General features: G+C 48.5%; 1 protein-coding gene and 1 non-coding gene across 13 annotated transcripts in view; both read right to left on the reverse strand.

Moving 5' to 3' along the window:
• TMTC4 (transmembrane O-mannosyltransferase targeting cadherins 4) overlaps positions 1 to 11,276 on the reverse strand; it is a 64,889-nt gene extending 53,613 nt beyond the window's left edge. For 3 of the 12 annotated variants that reach the window (XM_072760956.1, XM_072760959.1, XM_072760961.1), the window contains exons 1-3: positions 11,128 to 11,235; positions 4,888 to 5,103; positions 538 to 653 (exon numbers count right to left, since the gene is read on the reverse strand). In XM_072760956.1, coding sequence (XP_072617057.1) covers positions 538 to 653; positions 4,888 to 5,049 — 278 coding nt within the window. In that variant the 5' untranslated portion in view covers positions 5,050 to 5,103; positions 11,128 to 11,235. Of the gene's footprint in view, positions 1 to 537; positions 654 to 4,887; positions 5,104 to 7,379; positions 8,511 to 10,300; positions 10,453 to 10,813; positions 10,885 to 11,127 lie in introns of those variants that run through there. The other 9 variants (XM_072760955.1, XM_072760958.1, XM_072760960.1 and 6 more) reach the window with 6 other exon arrangements.
• On the reverse strand, positions 225 to 329 carry LOC112923822 (U6 spliceosomal RNA). Its single transcript, XR_003235774.1, has one exon. It is a non-coding gene; the product is annotated as a U6 spliceosomal RNA (small nuclear RNA).
• Positions 11,277 to 15,102: the final 3,826 nt, after the last annotated feature.

The raw sequence follows: 15,102 nt of genomic DNA on the forward strand, positions 1-15,102 counted from the left end.
TTGGTGAGGTGAATAAATCTACTTAATGCAAATGGGGAGGTGAGTGAGAGGTCTTTTTAGCTTTATTTTGTTTTTTTGCCTATTGGCTTGGTAACACTAGGAAGATTTTTACCTTATTTTTGTAATGGAAAAAACCTCACAATTTCATTAGATGCCACATGTTGCCTTGACTCACACTGTTTCTCTGGTTAACACCAACAAAGGTCCAACCTCCAAGAAATGTGCAAAATATGGAACATTTCACTAACTTGTGTGTCATCCTTGCAAGGGGCCAATGCTCATCTTCTCTGTATCCTTCCACTTCTAGTATCTGTACTGGCAGAGCCAGCCCTGGAGTCGTGTTTCCTCATGCACATTCTCTCCATCTTCCTGTGACCTATTCCTAGCAGTTGGAATTGGCACATACTTTTTAGAGACCCATATGAATAAGTGGTTTATTCTTCCCTAGGATCCACTGGCTTGACTACCCCACACTGGGAGCCTTATCACACAGAACCTGGTACAGCATCGCATGCAGCCCACACTATCATATCTTACCTGAAAGTCAGGACAGTCAGAGGGCGATAGGACTTGTGGCTGGTGTTGCTGCTTAGCCTACTGCCCCAGAAGTCATGATGCCAGAGGTCCCCAAGGGGGGTGTCTGCTCGGAGGTCCTGCAGGAACACAACAGAGGGCATTCTGGACAAAGGAGTCAGGACTTCACCCTCATCTCGTGTCTAAGCCCTCACCCTGAGCTCTTCCTTGGAGCTGCTCATTGCCCTAGGCTCCACCTCTCCGATTAGTCCTGGGCCAGGCTACCATCATCTCTCATCTAGGATACAGCCAGGCCTCCCAGCGGGTCCACTATGCCCTGTGACATGTTCTCCAGGTTGACCTCTCCAAAATACAGATTTGGGCACCCACCCTACCCTGCTTAAAACACTGTGATAGCTCCATTCCTCCCCCAGGACAAAGCCTACATCCTGATGTGGACGTCACAGGCCACAGGGTGCTCTGGCTCCTGCCGAGCTCTACCTGCACCTCTCCTCTCACTCAGACCCTGATCTTTGTCCTACCCACTCAGCACCTGCTGCCAACTACCCCAAAGGCTTTGCACACATAGGTGTCCACCAGTTATCCCTCAGCTCTTCACAGCCCAGCGCATCCCACCATTCATATCCCAACCAGTGAGCTGTGACCTTCCTCAGCTGATGCAATTCCCCTTCCATGGGTCATAGGGCATCTCGCACCCAGCCTCACAGCAGCTGGCACACTGGTGGTTTATCATCTCTAACTACCATCTGTCTGCCCCACAGCTGAGGGTCAAGGAGACCCAGGTCACATCTGTGGCTGGGGAGTATACAGTATACAGAAGGTGCTTAATCCATGTTGAATGAACTAATGGATCATATAGCTTTTTCATATTCAATACATAAGTTAATTTCCCTACAATATCCCGGTTAAAACATGAGTGGAGAAGCATATGTTTATTTTATATCATGAGCTAAACAGAAAATTGATGAAAAAACCAACTTCTACATAATTTTTAAAGATAAAAAAAGTACTAAATATTAAAAAAACTATACTTATCTTTCTATTAAGGTCATTTAATTTCGTCCTATACTACAGATGCTTAAAAATGTATCTTTTAATTTACTTTTTGTATTTTTAAAAGGTTTTATTTATTTACTCATGCAAGACACACACAGAGAGACAGAGACACAGGCAGAGAGAGAAGCAGGCTCCCCGTGGAGAGCCCGATGTGGGACTCGATCCCAAGACCCAGGATCACGACCTGAGCCAAAGGCAGATGCTCAACCACTGAGCCACCCAGGTGCCCCCCAAAATGCACCTTTTAAAAAAACATTTAATCATAATACAGGGGCGCTTGGGTGGCTCAGTTGGCTAAGTGTCTGATTCTTCATTTTCGCTCAGGTCATGATCTCAGGGTTGTCAGATCGAGCCCTGTGTCGGCCTCTGTGCTCAGCGCAGAGTCTGCTTGTCTCTCCCTCTGTTCCTCCTTCAGTAATGTGCACTTGCTCTTTAAAATAAATATGTAAATAAAATCTTAAAAAATAAACGTAACACTAGATGGCTTAAACTGTATCTAACAAGAAGAGAGGCAGATAAGGCACTACAGAGTAAGTGACACAAGTGAATATCAATTCTCTCTTTAAAGCATAACTAAACAGGAATATTTCAGGGACTAGCAATTATGACATGCTAAGCACATACAGTGTATCAATCAAGAGTCTTCATTGCAGGAACTAAAATCAACTCTGATTAACAAGCACAAAAGAAATGCATTAGGGAAGATGGCAAGGCTCTCCATTCCCAGGTGGGCTCCCAGATTTGGGGCTCTGTGGCCAAATGCACACCCACAAATCACACCGCCAGACACCTTGCTGAGGCTGACCAGCCACTTCCAGGCCCTGTCCTCTTTGTGTAGCTAGCTCCTGACTCCAACAGGTGGGTGCACCTGAGAGGAGAGCCTGCGCCCAAGTCTGCACCCAACCCAGGCAGTCTCTGCAGCTTTGACCAGCCAAGTCGGGGAAAGCCTCAAGCAGGAATGTCAGATCATGGCTGGCCCAGGAGAGCACCCAGTGTCTATGGCACATGGTGGAGTTCAGTAAGTATTTATGACTTCAGTGCTCATGGGTTCAAAGGGCAAGGTTGGGGATGGGTGACAGAGGCAAAGCTGATCACCCCATACCCACTTTGATGGTGAATTTCACTTCTGTTGCATACCGGTTTCACCACCCTGGAGCATACTGTCCCCTCTTCTACGAGTCAGTTTGACATTTCAGGAAGATCTTGGAAACTACCCACTAATTTGGCTTGCTCGGTTATAAAACTGGAAGTCCATCTTCTTTTGCATTCTCCCAGAAGTACCTGTTCACTTGTGCAGGAGCTGGGCGTAGGCTCTTTCCCTCCGTTTGAGTAGAAAATGAACACCAACGAAGCTCTAAATATTTGATTAGGTGTAGCCTACACACAGCAGGGCGCACTACAGGAAGAAAGGTCAATTTTCCTCCTAATGATTTATGGAAAAGACGTGTGTCTGAAATTCCTGCTAACTCCACTGTCTCAAAGAAAATCACCATCTCAATGAAAAAAGGCAACTCAGCCCTACAAGGAAGCATCTGGAAAACAGTCTTTAACACCAATAAAACCCAGGAACAGCCTGTTTCACATTATGGTGGGCACAGTGCCAACGAACAGAGCAGAGCCTTTCATTAAACAGGAAAGGAAAAAAGGAAGGCTAAGAAGTTAACAAAGGGGCACAGTGTGATGCTCTAGAAAACACTGCCAAGACAATGTGCAGCAGAGCCACAAAATGGCTTCATCTGCCTTACCCCACACAGAAGGAAGAATTACCAGGGCATACCAGGGCATCTCACATACAACAGAGCGTGCACCTTCCCCTGCCTTGTTCATCAAAGGTCTTCAACATACATCCTAAGTTAATACTGTATCTATCTTCCACTTTGGAAAAGTGGAAGGGTTAAGAAACCCTCAACGAAATGAAGAATGGGCTTTAAAATTAAGTCATCTGCTTCTGTCTTTGTTTCAAAAGCCAACTCTAACAGCCACAAGCCACGAATGTGACACAGTTGCTGGGAGCTACAAACTTACTACTTTTGCTTTTAAGCATGGCTGAAAAAAGAAACAAAACACCCCAGCCACTGCCTGGTGAATCTGAGAAATATTACACATGAAGAACCCAGATTAAAAACAAACATCAAGGAGGCTGTGGTCTATGTCATCAAAATAGAGGCAATCAGGTACAGACAATATGTTACAAATAAAACACCTGCACAAGTCACCCCTACTTCCCCCCACCCTCACCCACAGAACACATGGTCGCAGAGACATTTTCTCAACATTTTCAATATGAAAATGACTTTCTTCTTATTTGGGAAAAATCCATGATTTTGAAATGCTAAGAGCATTCAACCACAGTGTTGCAGAGTTGCTACAGTTGCATCTACTAGAGAGATTAATGTATTCCTTCAGGTTCTCTTCATTGGGTTAAGGCACACACAGACTCTATCTGCTGAGTAACTGGGTCATCATAAAAATTCTAATCTATGCCATTTCTGCATTCTTTCTCCTCCTCTCCTCTGGCTCTCCTTACTTCCCAGTTTCTTGTTTCGATTTTTTTTTTTAGCTCATTTAAATTTTGTTCTTCCCTTCCTCCAAACCTAATTATTCTTCTCTATCTCCAGCTAGTGAAAAGCAGTATCATTTATCCTGCACCGATATAGCACCCACTGGTGAGCAAAACTGGCTGGGATTTTGCAAACTCAGCAAATCTGAGTCTCCACACAAGAAATGAGCAGGAACTGCAGCTTCCAGGACAACACAGTCCTCACTCTCCAGCAGCTACCAGCAGGCTGTCCTGATGTTATCACCAAAGGACAAACAAGCACAGCCAACTCACTGCCTGCTGCTAAGGACGCACCTCTTGGTAGGTCATTAGACTGGTCCATTGCTGCAGCAAATGCATATTGGGGCAGGGCAGGGGTGGGGAGGGGGAGGACAGCTGTGGCCTACGATTCTGGAAATTTGTCCTAAAACCTAAGATACTTAGTCTGCAATGCCTTGCAATACCCTTCCTTGCCTTGTAATCTGAGAGAAATAGTCTCTCTGACACGTGAGTAGACTGGAGCCTCGAAAAGGGTACATGGTGAGGGTAAAGCTTGAGGTCAGGCAGGGGGCTGGAGAGCCTGCTTCCAATAATAAATTAAAGGGGTCCCAAATTGAGGAGATGCGACCTAAAAGAGGTAGGAAATCTAGAATGCTTAACCAAAGCTTAACACAGAATTATTCAACACAAACCGTGATTATTAACGAGACAGGCAAATGGTTAACACAAGTCTACCAAAAAGGAGTTACGATACGAACCTTATTGTTAATAATAGCTTCCGAGTCATCAAAGACAAAATCTCCATCGTAGCTACGGGCGAAACACACGAGGGAAACAAATCCCACCACTAACTTAGCCCAGGAAGGGGGCAGGACAGAAGATGGAATGATGTGATCCAAATCGGCGTCCAACTCGGTCATTTTGAAAACTGCAGCCTGCCGGCCTCTCGCTCCAGCATTATGCTGGTTAGAAATCTACGGGAAAAGTGACACGACACAGACAGTCATCAACACGCTGTTAGGAATGTTTCTGCAGCGGACACGTGTACCTAGCAGCCATCTATGCTGCAAGTTCGTGGATGTGGTCATTACAAACTTCAAGTCGTGGTTTTCTATGGGCAGAAGAGTCACCCGGAACACATGTAAATTCTCCCTGGGCATGACGGCAACCTAGCAAACTGAAGCCTTTGGGTTTCTGATACAGGATTATCCTGAGAAACATTAATTTCAGAGAATCTGGTATATATATCAATCCCTTAAGACAAACTGTTTTTATAATCCTTGAACTAGTTTACACCAAAGTTAAAAAAAAAAAAAGTCACCATGTTGCTTCATTCAATCAAGAGTAATCAATAAATATTCCTTGTTGGGTCTTAGCATGTGGTGTAGGTCTACGTATTAGGGTACAAAACATGGTCCTGATTCTGAAAGAGCTGACAGTCTCTCTACAACTCAGACACGAACTCCAGTTAGATGAGGATCTGGGAGAGAGAAGAGTTTTATCACAGATGATGAGGCACAGCACACGATCGATGGCCAGGTGAGAGGTTCACACACAGACAGAGGAAGGACTGGTTTACCTTAGTCCAGAAAGGGCTGAACTGAATCCTAACAGAGAAGAGGGGAAGCTATTCCAAGTAAGGATATGACCTTCACTGTTGGTGAAAGAGTCAAGTTAAAAATACACTCTTATTTTTTAACTTTTTCTAACAGGCAAAATGTTAAAGCCAGAAGAGTTTGTCTCTCCGCCTTGCCATTTATTAGTTCTGTGGCCTCATGTGTGTCACCTGCCCTTTCAAAGTCCACTTCCTGAGCCACTCAGCAAAGCATAAGGACTTTCCAGTGGTGAGATCCGCCTGAGAGCTTCCTGCTCTGGAATTTGCCCAAATATAAAACTATCCTGCAAATCACATTTTATCTGTCCCTATCCTCACTACACCCTCAAGAGGTGCTTTCTCTGGGTTTACCAGAATCATGTTTGGCTCAAACTGTTCAGGTTCCAGTCCTATGTTACTCTGGACAAGTTACTTAACCTCTCTGGCCTCAGTCTCCTGGCCTCTACAATGGAGATAATTCTTCTACCTTACGTGGTTGCCATTAAACAAGATACCCACCTAAAGTGCTTAGAACTTTAGTCTGGCTTTAATGAATGCTCAGGGGAGGTAACTATTATTACAAACACTTTCTATAAGAAGGGTAAAAGCACAGGCAAAAGAACTATTTCTTAAAATCCCCTTTAGTGTTTTGGTTTATTGTCTGGTGTCGTAAAGGGACCTGGCCCCCAGTCCTTTAATGCTAAGATGGAAGAGAATCCCAGAGTCATTGATTAGGAAGGCAGTTTAGATGTATTTGTTTCCAGGCCTCCAAGGGAATACCCCGGATAACACAATCAATAAGAAATCAGTCAAATAGGCCATCTGAGGTCACAGGCATCTTTTCTACAGGCTTTTATCTGAGTAAATGTGGAGAAAGATCCAACAGTCAATGGGACACGTTATTCTCGGGTAACATTGTCCCTTTCCGGGTGTTGGAAAGAGGTCTAGATTTACAATTCCAGAGAGGAAATGCTCTGCATCTCTCACTGCAGGTCCCTCAAAGCTTCTCCACCTAATGTAACTCACACTCTCAGCAAATGCTAGAGGGAAATAGTCCATTTACTATCTGCTGCCTTTTTCTTTTCCACTGAAGGGATTAAACCATTGGTGATATCCAAATTTACAGCTGTATATACAATATAGGTCACCATGCAGGCCCCTACTACTGTGTCTGCATTTCAGCTAAAGAAATCCTTACTAAAAAAAAAAAAAAAAAACAAACAAACAAAGCAAAACAGACAAAAATGTGAAAAAAAAATCACAAAGACTATGTAGTTAGAAAGATACCACGACTTAACATGGAGGGAAAGTGTTCTTGGATTTGGAAAATTAATGTGAAGGAAAATACATGTTTTTTGTTTGCTTGTTTTTGTTTTTAAGTAGGGCTCCATGCTGGCCATTGAGCTCCAATGAGGGGCTTGAATTCATGACCCTGAGATCAAGACCTAAACTGAGATCACAAGTTGAATGCTTAATGGTTTGAGCCATGCAGGTGCCCTAAAACACATCAGTTTTAAGTGCACAATAGAGCTGTGAGCTGATGCATGGTCACAGAGCTGGTCTTGATGTTACCTGCTTTAGGCCCAAATATTTGAGTATTATTATTATCTCACAAAAGGCTGTTGTGAGGTTCCAATACCCATACAGGAAGAATACCGAAGCAAGAGATAATCTGCGCTCCTGAAGTCACTGTCCTGCCCCACTTTTCATTTCAGATGACTTGTAATACAGGTGAATCATTCTCGTAGTCAGGCACCAGCTGAAACATATGAAAGGCAGACTATAGACCCGAAGATCTGCAGTGCCCTGGTGGGCCAGGCCCGGACTCCCGGAGCACTCCCAGGTCAGCTGAGGCAATCTTGGAATGATCCCCTCTTCTATTGCAAGGACATCAGCAAACCTAGAGTCTGCCCCATTCCTCACCCTCCAGCTTATTCTTTTCTGCTGGGCTCCTGCCACCTCATGGCAGCTTCTTCCCAAGTCTCTGAGGTTCTCACTACTCTGCTGTCCCTGTAAATACTCACAAATGCCCTTTTTACTTAAGGTATGATGATTAACATATACACTGGGATGGTTGAAAGAATACTGTAGATTAGTCAATGCAATAAAAGCCATAGTGTGTTAGGAACCTATGCAAAGTTCTCGGAGCGTCGCCCAGGGGTTAAGAACTCAGGCTCTGGAGGCAAGCAGACTTGTACTTGCTATCTTTGAGACCTTGAGGATCAGTTTCTCACAGGCCCAACAGGGTACCACTACATACTCTGGGAGGTTGTCATAGGCTTAGAAGAGAGAATGTACGGAAATAATTCATTCCTGTTATTGTTACTATTTCGGAGAAACTAGTTCCCAGGGCCTGGTTCCTGATCTTCTGTCTTGGGAACACTGATGCCATCAACTCTTCATTCCTGTAGATGGGCTTACCAACCAAGGCCAGCAGTAGCCCATCCAGTGTCCCGATATAACTGAGAATAGGTGCCCTTCTTTGGATGGGTCCAGGGCACTGTGTGCTTGGCTGGAGTCTGTATGTCCTGCATAAACTGCACAGTATATCATGGTGACCCTGGTCCCAACCTCACTTCCCCCAAAAGGAAACGGCCTTTGTTCTGTGATGATCCTGCTTGGTGCACCAGACGGCTTGGTGCTCAAGTAAAAGAAGCCCTACCAGAGTGAGAGGATACAGACAGGTGTACCTGCCCCTCCACCTGTTGTTTATGCAGGCCATGAAATGGGAAGGCACACATTCTGATTTTCTCTTGATAGGTCCCCAGCTGCACTGTCTCGTTTCTCTCCTCCAGGTGTCCTGCCTGGAAGCCCTGGCTCTGGGGGGTGGCTGGACAGTAAATTCACCATATGGGGTGAAAAGGAGGGGGCCTCATGTAGGCCACAAGCTCAGTCCCAAGTGGTGCTGCAGCCAGCTTGCCTACCAGTAAGGTTGCTCTGCTCTGACCCCTGACTCCTGTGCTCATTTCCCACTGTTCCGAATTTAACTGGCCCCAGGTGTAATTGAATTTGGAACAAAGCAAAAGGTTCTAGTCTCGATTTCTCAAAACTCCTAATATGAAGCCTCTATTGCCAGGAGGTTGAAACAAATGAATCAATCGTCAATGGTCAGAAAGATCTCATACAAGGACTCGACCTCCCAAAACAAATGTCACAGAGCTGTGAACCCTGGGGACCCAGTGACAGCTGACACAGCTGCCTTGGACGGCAGGAAATAGGAATGATGAGACTAAACCCCAAGGATTCACCCTGGACTTATAAGCAGCAGCCAACTACTACAGAATATTCTTCCACATGCATGGAAGGGCCCGCTGGCCTCCGGGCGACCTTTCTACCTCATCAGTAACAATCCATCCATGCCAAGCTGCCCTCTACCAGGCTGAGATGAGACAGTGCTTCTGGAAATCAGGTTAAGGAACACCATCATTTCTGACCCAGCATCTGAAGACTTGGGCTGGCTGCTGCTCTCTTGGGGCCCTCAAGGTATGGGAGCTGGTCATCTCCACCGCCCTCCCCCACGCAGAGCTGGAAAAACAAATGCTACTCAAGGTATCTTCCTCCTTCTTTTTAATTCAGTAACAGGCGGGAGCCGCGCCTGCCTAGAGCAAGAATGACTGCGTGTGGTTCGACATCCACGGTTACACTGTCCCAGAAAGTTTCCAGCTTGCTAGCTTGTAGCCATTTCCCCAGCTAAGTCAGCGCGCATCACTCTACCCCACGTCCCTCTGGGGTGTGCCAGGCATGGCCGGGCCCGGCGGGAGAGGGGACCGAGAGGGACCCAGCCAGTCGTTATGGTGATTGTTCCTCCAGGAATTCTGCGCGTCCGTCTGCTCTTCCAGAGATAACAGTGTGGGATGATGACTCACAACGCGCTGGCTTGATCTTTTTTCTAACTCCTCCCTTCTTTTGTGTGTGGTTGAAAAAAAAAAAAAAAAAAGAAAGAAAAGAAAGAAAGAAACACACACACAGAGCCCACAGTCGAAACACCAACAAGACCAGAAGCCCCGCGGAGTTCGCAGGAGGTGAGGCGGCGGCTGCGCCACCTGCTCGGCTTCCCCAAACTCCAAACCCGCGCAGGGCAGTGGCGGCCCGGTGGCCCCGGGCACCCGGCCGGTGGCGCGCGGCTCTCCCGCCGCTCCGCTCGGCCCCAGCGCGGGGAGCCGCCTTTAACCCGGGGCGGGCGGCCAAGAGGCCCGGCTGTGCCCAGCCGTCGCCCGCGCCGCGGCCAGCTGGCGGCCAGGCGCGGGGCCCCGCGGCCAGGTGGCCGCTCCGGGGACGCGCTGCAGGCGGGGGTGGCGGCGGAGACCGCGGCGCGGGGCGAGGGCGGGCGGAGCGCGCACCCCCCCGCCGCGCCCACCGCCCCGCGGGCAGCTCGCACCCGGGCGCACCGCGTCCCCCGTGACCCCGGCCCCGGCCCCGGCCCCGGCCGCAGCCCAGGTCCCGGGGCCAACTCCCTGCAGCACCGCCGCGGGGCCCGGGCCGGGCGGCGGGCACTCCGCGTCCACGGCGCGCCCAACTCCGTTCGCCTCGCGGCACGCTCGGCCGCTCGGCCCTGCAGGGGCCGCCCCGCGCGTTACCTGCAAGGAGCCCGAGCGGCGGCCGCGTCTCCCTCCCGGGCGCGGGAACTCCGGCCGCTCTCGGCGCCCGCCCGGAGCTGGGCAGGGGAGGGGCCGCCCGCGCCGCGCCCCCGCCCCCGCCCCCCGCCGCGCGCCCCCCCGCGCCGCGCGCCGCCCGCACCGCCCGCGGCTCCCCACGCGCGGGGCGCTCGCTCTCACCCTCCCGCCTCGGCCCGCCCCCTCCTCGCGGCCATTGGCTGCGCCCGCCGTCACTCCCACGCCGCAGCCCGCTCCTCTTCAGCTCATTGGCGGCCGCGCCGGGGATGTCGGACCGCCGGGCGCTAGGCGGCGGGCGGCGAAAGAGGCGCAGGGCCAGGCGGCGGCGGCGAAGGCGAGGCGAAGGCGGCGGCGGGAGCGCAGGAAGCGGAGCTCCCGGCGCGGAGGCCCGGCGAGGCCCGGCGGGAAGAGGCGGCCCCTGCTGGCCCCGGGGGCGGGCTCAGGCCGCGGAGCGCCCCCCCGGCCGTGCGCGCGGACCTGCCCGCGCTCGGCCTGCGCCCCTGGCGCCGTGGGTGGCGGAGGCTCGGCGGGGGCCGCGCGTCGCTGCGGGGAGAGGAGCCGGTGAGGGCCGTCGGGACTCCCCCTGTCGGGGACGGGCTGTTCCGGTCTGCGGGGCTCCGCTCGGCGCCTCTCGGAGCTGCACTGAGCCGCGTTCCCCTCCGGGCCCTGCCTGCCGCCCGTGGTCTTCCGTGGCTGCTCTTCCTCGGCTCGGGTCTTCGCTCTCCTGCCGATGCACGGTCCCCGCTGTGGCCCCTCCCCCGGCTGCAGCCCACATCCAGGCGTCCACTCACCAGTAGTCACTTTGTCCTAAACTTTTACTCGCAGCCGGATCGCCAGGCCACCCGCCAGGAACTCCCATCTCAGCAGACTGCTCTGCTGCCTCAGCAAGGAGAGAGGAGCCTCTTCCACTTTCCACCGCCAAACGGACAAACCTTCCAGCGCGGATTCCACCCTTCATTCCCCGCTTCCAACACCCCCCCCCCCCCCGTATGACACAGTCCCATCCAGTCTGACATCAATCCCTCCCTCCTGACTGGACCCCTGTCATCAGCGTTTAATCAGTCCCAAGCCTTCCTCTGCCCCTCGCCCTACCCTTCCAGCTGCCACCCTGTTCCCTCTCCTCCTCTCCATAACTGAAGTTAAAAGAGCTGCCGGTCCCCATGCCCCGCTCCCTTTCTAGTCTTTAAGCTCCGAGCCACTTCTTGGTTTCCACATTCCACTGAAACTGCCTTTTTCCTATAGTCACCCACAATCGCTAAGTCCAAAGGACACTCTCCTGTCTCATTTTACTTGATCTCTCAGCAGTATTCTTCCTCAAACACACCTCTTTTGGTACTAGTGGTGTGCTGCTCCCTTGTTTTCCCCAGTCTCCTTACTTTGCTCATCTGCTGCTTGATGACCTCCAAAGGGCATGTTTTTAAGGTCTCAGTCTTTTCATGCTACAATTTTTCCCTGTATGATTTAATCCACTGCCAACATTTCAATCAATATATCCCAGATTGATACAGCTCCAGCCCTTACTTATCTGAGCTTCAAACCCATTTATCTAGCTTCCACCTGGCTGTGTCACTGGCACCGAGGATGGAAGACATCCCAAATGGAATGCGTGCTCTCACTGCTTTCTCCCCCTCAGGTCTCCCTGTAATAAGTGATATGATTGTAATACTACCACCTGCCCAGTATTTCCCAAACCCTTGGCATCTAACAAATCACCAAGGTTTTACTTGCTAAATGTCTATCAAATCTGTCCACTTCTTTCCATTTCCATTGCCAAAAGGAAATAGCATGCTGCTGTGCATGGGTCTTCCTAACCTACCTTCCGTGATGTCACATCGGCAGATTGCAGTCGGCCATGGTGAGGGTATCTACACCATAGAAATTGGCAAACGCTATGAATCAGAGCTTAGTTTGTTGTTTTGCTGATTGTCTCTAGACGTAAGAAAGTGATGGGGAAAAAAAAAACGTTAATAATGCAGATTAAACTTTAAAATGTGCTGTGCTTAGTATTGAAGCTAAAAGATTGTAGTTTAATGGGTTTATTTATACAGGGTAAAAAACAGCTTAGCAGATCACATATCAGATTTAGTGATAATAACTATTGAGAAAAGAGCAGATTGAAATACAATCCTTTTGTGAAATCGCAGTTGAATTACAAGCATCGGTTGGATACAGATACAAGCCTTCAGCAAAAAATCAACAAACACGTTCTGTAGAATGCCCCAGTGATGCTGCATGACCTGGCCCCTTGCCTACTGCTCCCAAATTGTCTCATGTGCCTGTCGCCTGTTTCCTGAATTCAGCTCCATTGAGCTTTTATAGTCCTACAGTGTGCTATGTTCCTTTCCATCGTGGGCTGGTCACACACTCTGCAGCACTCTCTCCTGCTCTCCTTGACATTCAGCTAACTAATTCATCCTTCAGGTCACTGCTCAAATGTCAATTTCTCAGAAAAGCCTTCCCTGAATTATCTCCCCAAACACCCTTAAGTCCCTCTGTATATGCTCTCGTTGTTCTCTCTCTCTCTCTTTTTTAAAGATTTTATTTATTTATTCATGAGAGACACACAGAGAGAGGCAGAGCCATAGACAGAGGGAGAAGCAGGCTCCCTGCGGGGAGCCTGATGTGGAACTTGATCTCAGGACCCCAGGACCATGACCTGAGCCAAAGGTGGATGCTTGACCACTTAGCCACCCAGGCGCCCCTGTGCTCTCATTGTTCTTATCACAAGTATAACTACCCATGTGATTCTTGTACAAAATCTAGCTCCATCATTAGACTCTGAATGCCATGGAGGTAAGGGACATGGCTGTCTTAAATACTGTACCGCTGCAGGTGCTGTGCCTCCCACAGAGCAGGCACTTGACAATGTCTCTTCAAAAGAAGTACATTTCTGAAAGTCATACTGCATTGTTATTGGCGATGCTAGAGTTAGAATTGGAATCTCCTGACTTAATCCAATGGAATTCTATTCCATAAATTGCTGAGCCAGCCATGATTAAAGTGTTACCATATTATGTGCCAAGGATGGGGCAGGCTCTGTGAATATTAAAGTGAACAAAGTGCTGATTCCACCTTTCACAGTCCTGTGGTTTATTAAGAAGTATAAAATGCAGGGGCAGGATGAGCCCTGGGTGTTATTTTGTATGTTGGCAAATTGAACACCAATAAAAAATAAATTTATTATTAAAAAAATAATAAATAAATAAATAAATAAATAAATAAATAAAATGAAATAAAATAAAAAATGCAGGGGCACCTGGGTGGCACAGTCAGTTAAGTGGCCAATGGGCCAAATCTTGATTTCAGGTCAGGTCCTGATCTCAGGGTCCTGGGATTAAATCTGAGTCAGACTCCACACTCACTGGGGAGTCTGCTTGAGGATTCCCTCTCTCCCTCTCTCTCTAGCCCTCTCCCACTCACACACACTCTTTCTCTAAATAAATCTTTAAAAAAAAAAAAAGTATGAGATGCAGAGAATACCTCTATACACTGACCCTCACCCTTTGACCACAGCCTCTTGGGTCACTGTCACACATAGAAAGCAGGTTGGTTGAGTGCTTAGTGTGTGCCAGGCATGGTTCTAAACCGTGTTTGCATATGCTATTTTTAAAGATCCTCACAGAAACTCTAACAAGTGAATATCATTATCCTTAGCCTATGGATGAGGAAAAAGAAGCATAGAGGTCCAGAGGCAAATAGCCAGTCCATTTTTCTTTCTTTCTTTCTTTCTTTTAGCCAGTGCATTTCTTTCTTTCTTTCTTTCTTTTTCTTTCTTTCTTTCTTTCTTTCTTTCTTTCTTTCTTTCTTTCTTTCTTTCTTTCTTCTTCTTCTTCTTCTTCTTCTTCTTCTTCTTCTTCTTCTTCTTCTTCTTCTTCTTCTTTATTAGTTTCAGAGGTAGAATTTAGTGCTTTGTCAGTTGCAAATAGTACCCAGTGCTCATTACTATCAAGGGCCCTCCTTGATGCCCATCCCCCAGCTACCCCATCCTCTACCCCCTTCCTCTCCAGCAGCCCCCAGTTTGTATCCTAGAGTTCAGCATCTCTTATGGCTTGCCTCCCTCTCAATTTTCATCTCATTTTATTTTTCCTTCCCTTCCCCTATGTTCATCTGTTTTGTTTCTTAAGTTACACATATGAGTGAAATCATGTGGTATTTGTTTTACTCGAACTGACTCATTTCGCTTAGCACTATCCCTTCTAGTTCCATCCTTGTTGTTGCAAATTTAGCCAGAGCATTTCTTAGTGGAGCCAAGACTGAGTGTACAACTGAGGGATGTAGCTGGAGATTTAAAGAACTATTGACACTCAACCACTAATACCTAATGAGGTTGATATTCAGGGCAGGAAAGAACTAGAACTAAGAAGATGGTTAAGTATTGTCTTCCTTTCCCCTCAACCCCCATACATTTTCCCTTTTTCTTTTTTTAGTAGCAGGTGTCAAAAGTTGTTAGAGGGAGGTGAACCATTTGAAGGGCAACTACGTAATTTTTTTTAAAGATTTATTTATTTATTCAGAGAGAGTGAGAGACACAGGCAGAGGGAGAAGCAGGCTCCATGCAGGGAGCCTGACGTGGGACTCGATCCTAGGCCTCCAGGATCACACCCTGGGGCTGCAGGCGGCGCTAAACCGCTGCGCCACCAGGGCTGCCCAACCACATAATTTTTTGAGGACAGGTGTTATGGGGCACCTTGCCCAGCTGTCACACTTTTGCCTCTCATTGGTATACCCTGAATGCTGGTGCTGCTATTCAGTGCACCTGTGTTCCT

This window comes from Vulpes vulpes, chromosome 6 (assembly GCF_048418805.1).
Source record: "Vulpes vulpes isolate BD-2025 chromosome 6, VulVul3, whole genome shotgun sequence".
Classification (NCBI taxonomy): Eukaryota; Metazoa; Chordata; class Mammalia; order Carnivora; family Canidae; genus Vulpes; species Vulpes vulpes.